This window comes from Camellia sinensis, chromosome 8, assembly GCF_055761805.1.
Source record: "Camellia sinensis isolate YWXY chromosome 8, ASM5576180v1, whole genome shotgun sequence".
Lineage (NCBI taxonomy): Eukaryota > Viridiplantae > Streptophyta > Magnoliopsida > Ericales > Theaceae > Camellia > Camellia sinensis.
Window position 1 is genome coordinate 138,708,882 of NC_138968.1, and position 6,732 is coordinate 138,715,613.

The window sequence follows — 6,732 nt, forward strand, 5'->3', positions numbered from 1 at the left end:
GAGTCGCCAGAAACTGTAACATGCCCGGGGGGTACCCGCGCGCGTTAAACAGTTCGGACCCCCGAGATCTCTTTGATCTATTCTCACGAGTGCAATGTGAAACATAGATGAGAGTCCAGATTTGGCAACTTTTATTGAAAATCCATTTTATTGCAATTTTGTCAAAAATGGACTGCGTCATCAGATCTCAGAGTCGCCACCTAATATTTATTTTGGGAAAATTAGGAAACCCATAACTCGTGCCAAGGCCACTGTTCGTCGTAACCAAGGATGCTTGGCTCGGAACCTTAGGTATGAGAGGGGAAGGTCAATAATGAGCACCCCCGCCCACCCGATCAAAGATCGGCCTTTACTAACCATGATATGAATTTTATTTTATTTATATGTTCATGTTCTGATTAGTTAATAAATCCTAAAATTTACTATGTGAAGCATACAAGTATAGACTATGCCATTCATTTTGGAGTAATTTGATATCATGCATTTTGAAAGAGTTTTGACGATGTACAACCCAAATAAATTGAGTTTACAAGCATGAAAAATCAACATCATTCCAAATTAAGCGACACAACCTCCATCCACTGGCATTCATAGAGTTATATCACATAAGCAACTAGCCTCATGGTAGAATGCTAGACATAGTAAGAAAAACACACACACACGGGATGCTAAAGCATAAAAACTCACATGTTTGACGTCCCACGAACAAGCTGCAAAACAAAGTTAGTAAAATATGCATGATCTTATATACAAAATCCTAATGCAATTCACTCATGAGATGCAACTAAAGATTCGGCTTCTAAAATATGATATGTGAATCATCTCAAGAACATGAGGTAGCGCACATAATCACATAGGAATTGATTAAATCCACAAATGCAAACTTAGCCGAATCAAGATGCATGAAACATGGATGCAAAGCATAACTATGATGAAAAATAAATATGATGTTTATGTACAAATAAAGAAAGCGAGTAAAAGAACGGGATAGAAAGAAGAGGGGCGGGGAATTATTACAACATTTAAAGAATAATTACAAACCAAATTAGAGAGGGATGAGGAGAATATTACAACAAAATAAAAACCTCACAATACACTCAAAATAAAATAAATAAACAAATAAAATAAAAGCTTCATGTTCTTTAGAACCGCCGGCGGAAATTGGTCAATATTGGGAGATTACGCCATCTTGTTCGGAAGAAGCTAACCGACCGGCCAAATAGGCCGGCCGGCGAACTAGGCCAAGCAAAACCTGTCTTGTTGCAAAACCAAGAAAAGGAACAAACAAAAAAATATGTAGGTGGCTCAACTAACCACTACCGGTTAGATTAAAAAAGAAAAGAAAAATAAAATAAAAAAAAGTGCAAACTCACAATATAAGCCTAAAGCAATAAAACAAATATAAGATAGAACATGCAAGATTATAACGGAACTAATATGAGACTAATACACGAAAAAAAAATAAATATGAGGTAAAACATGCAAGATTACAACAAAACTAATATGAAATTAAAGTATGCGAATAAAAATAAATAAATAAATAATTATGAGCGAAACAAACCACTAGGATTATAACAACACACTATGAAATATAAAGTAAGAAAATAAATATGAGATAAACAAACTACTTGGATTATAACAAAACACAATGAAATAAGAAGCAAGAATATAAATATAAAATATAAGAAAATGAAAGATTAAAAATTCACCTTCCAAAGAAAGATTGAACTTCTTGATTTCCAAACTTCCTCTTGATCACCCAAGTGTAGGAAGTGTGTTCTCAAACCCTCAATTCGAAATTATGGAGTTTATGGAGTTTGTGGTATGGAAAGTGGCTAACTCTCAAGTTTTTCTCACTTTCAACCACTAAACATTCTTCCTTATGATCGAGGCGATTGATCTTTGGCTATATCAGAATTTTTGGAGTGGTTTTGGTGTATGGAAATGAGGAATTTCAGTAGCTATGGAAGGTATGGGGTGTATATGGAAGATAGAAATATTTTTGGCTAAACAACTCAAATTTTCTCTCTTTTTTCACTCTTTTCTCACTCCTTTCTCTTCAATTTCGTGGTCCTCTTCCTCTCTTACAATATGATCATTCTATATAGGCAATGAGGGAGAGTAAAGGTCAAAAAGAAGGTGGGAGACAAGGTGGGAGACAAGAATGTGATAGGAGGGCAAATTTTCAAGGTGGTTGCATGGGATACTCCTTTATGGATGCAAACAAAATATCTTTTTGACTATGGAGGATAATTAGGTATAATGGAGGATGAGTGGATGCACTTGAATGGCTCAAAAAATGGGTAAATGGGTTGTCCCAACCGAACCAAAACCAAGAAAAATGGGCTATTGTTGTTTTGGGTCGAATCAACAAAATCTGCTTTTAAGCCCAACTTCAAATGGGCATATCTCCCCCATATGGACTTGGTTTTAGGCAGTTCTTTGGTCCAAATTGAAGCCCCAGAAGTATACTTTCCAATGGTGGTGTCCTCACATTTAAATTCCAAGTGTACAAAGAGATATGCCTAATTTAGTGAAGGCTGTCTCGGGCTGGATCAACAAAATCTGCTCTTAAGCTCAACTTCAAATGGGCATATCTCCCTTATTTGGACTTGGTCTAAGGTGGTTCTTGGGTCTAAATTGAAGCCCCAGAAGTCTACTTTCTAATGGTGGTAGCCTCACATTTAAATTCTAAGTGTACAAACAGAAATGCCTAATTTAGTGAAGACTGCTCATTTCCTTCTTAATGATTTGATACTCATCCTTTTCCTAAACCAGCTTTCTTTCATCCCCTCCTATTTCCTTCAACTCCAAACCTATAAAGAAGATATTTTTAAATATTTTTCAAAAATTTCACCTCCCTTTTATTTATTTCCACTTTGTCCTTACTCGGTTTACTGAAAAGTGCAATATTTTAATCGAAATGGAAGCCTCGGGACATCGTAGAAACATTTAAAAAAACATATTTTGAAAAGAGGGTTTTAAGGTCTAAAATAGTTTGGCCAAAAAAATGGGTGAAGGTTGGGATTAAAACTTAAATTCCATCTTTCTTACTGAGAATTTTGTGAGAAACATATTCTAATTGTCATCATCGGGTAATCAAAAGAAAGCGCCCGAGTCTTAGGGCCGGTCAAAATGGGGTGTCTACATTGTGCAACATCAATTTAAACCTTCTCAATTCAGGGAGCTACGGGGGAATGTGTCTATCTCTGCATTGGAGTATTTGCTTGTCGAGAGTAAGAGAGCCAATTCCATTGGTATTGATGTTGAAGCTTGTGGATGCGTCCTTCGCCACACTCATGGTTTACCTTGCGCCCATGAGATTGCTGACTACATTAGACAAGATCGTCCTATACCACTTGCTAGCATACACTTACAGTAGAGGCAACTTCATATCTCCATATGCAAGAAAGAAGAGGAAACAGAGGTGACTTGTCATGCAGAAGTAGAGTTGTTTGTGAACAAGTTTAATGAAAGTGATAGAACCATGCGATTGGAGCTTTTGAAGAAGTTGAAAGAGATTGTATATCTGGGAAGCACTTTTCTTGTTAAGCCGGAGGTGAAGCCCAAAACACATCCTCGGGATCATAAGAAGATCAATGTTTCTACCCGTTGTGACCCGTGTGCATTTGAGTTAGTGCAATCTGGACATGATTCCTTCTCACCTAGGGACACTCAAATCACTACATTAGCTTCTACTCTGCAAACCAAGAAGAAGCAACTTGTTAAGGGAAAGGAGAAGGTGAACCCGAAAGGGAAGGCATACATTACTAGAACAGTGAAACCTGGTGCATATGTTGATGCTTTCCCTACTGGGTTAAAACCATACATTAAGTTTGTCAAGGATGTAGCTACAGATGGGAATTGTGGTTTCAGGGCTATAGCTGCTTCAATTGGTCATACAGAAGATGATTGGGCTCAGGTTAGGCGTGACCTATTGGGTGAGCTGCACACACACAAAGAGGAATACATTACACTTTATGGGTCCTATGAAAGGTTTGAAGAATTGACAAGCATATTGTCATACTTTGAAGACAGTCCTGGATACTCACATTGGATGACTATGCTAGACATGGGGCATCTTGTTGCATCGTGCTACAATCTTGTGTTATACCACTTGTCTTTACAGCAATGTCTCACCTTTTTATTACCTCTTAGAACAGTGCCAGTACCTCAACTTGATAGACGTGAGATTGCCACTGGGTTTGTCAACGGAAATCATTTCGTCCAGGTATAACAGAAACTTATCAATTGCGTTTATGCATGTACAAGAAGTTATGAGGTATGACCACTAAGTCAATTGATATTTGGTGCAGGTTTTGTTGCAGCCAGGCCATCCAGTTCCTCCTATTGCCACTAATTGGAGAAAATACCGTCACCCTTGCGTTGTGGACTGGGATGATGCATATGTGCATCGCATTCAACATTTCAAGGACATTATTCATGATAATGTAGCTACTCGAGAGACTTTTGATGTTGTTGATGTCGCATGACACATGTATGCATTTGACAATGTTACAATTATGGAAGAAATTAATGGATGTGTTTTTGATGTTGATGTGTTATGTTTTGCAATGTGGATTGAATGTTATCGACCATTGTTACCATTCCATTGTAATAAGAAAATATCATTTACAAAATTAACGACCATTGTTACCATTCCATTCTAATAATAAAATGTCATTACAATGTCATTACAATATCATTGTTGCCATTCCATTCTAATAAGAAAATATTAACCACTGTTACCATTACAACAATGTCATCTTACAAAAAACACCAAACAATATTCATCAACTAACAAAATAACATGTAACAACATAACATGTCACGAATCAGCTGTATGCCTACGCCTAGGCCTACGACTGTATGTCAATGTCGAAGATGGAAAGCGACCTCTAGCAAAACTAGGTCCAGCAGAACTAGGTCCAGCTTCGTCAATGTGCTGACCTTCAAGAACATGTGTCATACTCTCGATAGCCTGGTAAAGTCGATAAGGATGGCGAATCCCCTCCTGATAACCAGCGTCAATAATAGGATGTGAAATCTGCAGTGCATGTGCAATACGCTGCATTTGAAAAGAATATCACATTTTAGGGAACATATCAGAAAAAAAAAAGTAAGTTACATATGCATCAGAGAGGATAATAGATTACATCCGCATGTTCGTTGAAATCCTGATGGTCATGGACACGCGGTTCATCAGTGTGCTCGACATATAGGTGCGTGATATTCTTATACCAATCCATGTAACCCGGTACACATTGCCAAGGCTGACGAACTGGTGTGCTCCTCCGTTGCGCAGACAACACGTGGTTATCCCAAGCCTCCCACATCCTATCCAAGTATCTGTACATGACGGTATATCGTGCAGATATGTTGCCTCGTGCACCATGACTAGGAGCTAGCGGTGCATTTGGGATGGTTTGAACCCTGCCAAACTGCCTCAAAACTCTATCTGGATGATAGGGTTCGACAACGTCTAAGCACTTTAAGCATCCATGGTAGAATGTAACCGGGTTACATGGATGCCGGTCTCTGCAGCTGTGGTATGGATCCCAAATAATCTGTAAACGTAAAGTGTTTTTGCATTAAAGTACATAAAGGGTAAGATAAATGGAAGTGTTAAAATTATCGCAGGATGAGTAAACTTACATCAGTAGCTACTAAACTGTCAAGCTCAGCTCGAAAAGATTTCAAATGGTCAATGGAGGAACCCGCCTATCTCCTAGATGCCCAATGGTACACGTGTGGCATGTCTTCATTGTAGCCCATGTTCTGATGAGGTCGGAATGCTCGGAAGTGCTCATAAATCCACGCCTCCAAAAGAGTCATATAACCACCCATCTGCTTAACCCCAGACCGGCTAGCAAACCCCAACTGTCGATATAAAAATGCTAATGCAGCAGCACCCCAGGCATAAGTATGTATGGATCCCAAATCCATCAACAAGCCGAGGTAAACAACGGGAACCCTGCCGCCACTCTTGTCACTGAAGAGTGTACATCCCAACAGAAACAATAAATAAGCTCTTGCAGCGCATTGTATAGCCTCCTCGGGGTCTGAATCTGTGACACCAGCAAACTGACTTCGTAACCATTCAAGCCTGACTGAATTGCCACCAGCAGAAGAAACCTCTTCATGTGCTGCAAGTTCAGTAATCCCCAAGCCATAAACGAGTAATGTAACTTCATGATGATGTATCACATCTGGTATGCTGACTGATTTGCCTACAATGGGAAGGCCAAGAATAGTGCCAACATCATCCAAGGTCAAGGTCATCTCACCAACTGTCATGTGAAATGTGTTCGTCTCAGGTTGCCATCTCTCAACAAAACATGAGATTAGAAAATTGTTGACGAACCGATAAGTGCAATGAGCTAACTGTGACAGTCCAGACTGCTCAATAATGGCTTTGAATCTGGTGTTGTTCTTTACTAACCACCATGGCCATGCAAGGATCTTGGAAGAGTGATTATGACACTTTAGGGGCCCTCGTTCCTACAACACAAATGATATCTCATTACAAACTAACATAAAACACACACAAAAAAAAAAAAAACTCATATACAAATGAATTTCAGCTTTACTGAGGAATGTTTACCTCCACGTGCCAAATAGCTGCAGCCACATGACTATTGAAACTCCGCAGTATTGACGGATCAGTCGGTCCACCTGGAAAAGCATGAGTAAGGTACTCTTCCTGGACAGGAGGAGAATCAGGTAAAGAGG

The 6,732-nt window shown here is 39.0% G+C and overlaps 1 protein-coding gene across 1 annotated transcript; it reads left to right on the plus strand.

Moving 5' to 3' along the window:
- The first annotated feature begins 3,487 nt into the window (after positions 1-3,487).
- Positions 3,488-4,493, plus strand: LOC145798113 (uncharacterized). The gene is made up of 2 exons (XM_082885587.1): positions 3,488-4,231; positions 4,317-4,493. Exons 1-2 carry the CDS (start codon positions 3,488-3,490, stop codon positions 4,491-4,493), a joined length of 921 nt encoding a protein of 306 aa, XP_082741713.1.
- The last annotated feature ends 2,239 nt before the right edge of the window (positions 4,494-6,732 follow it).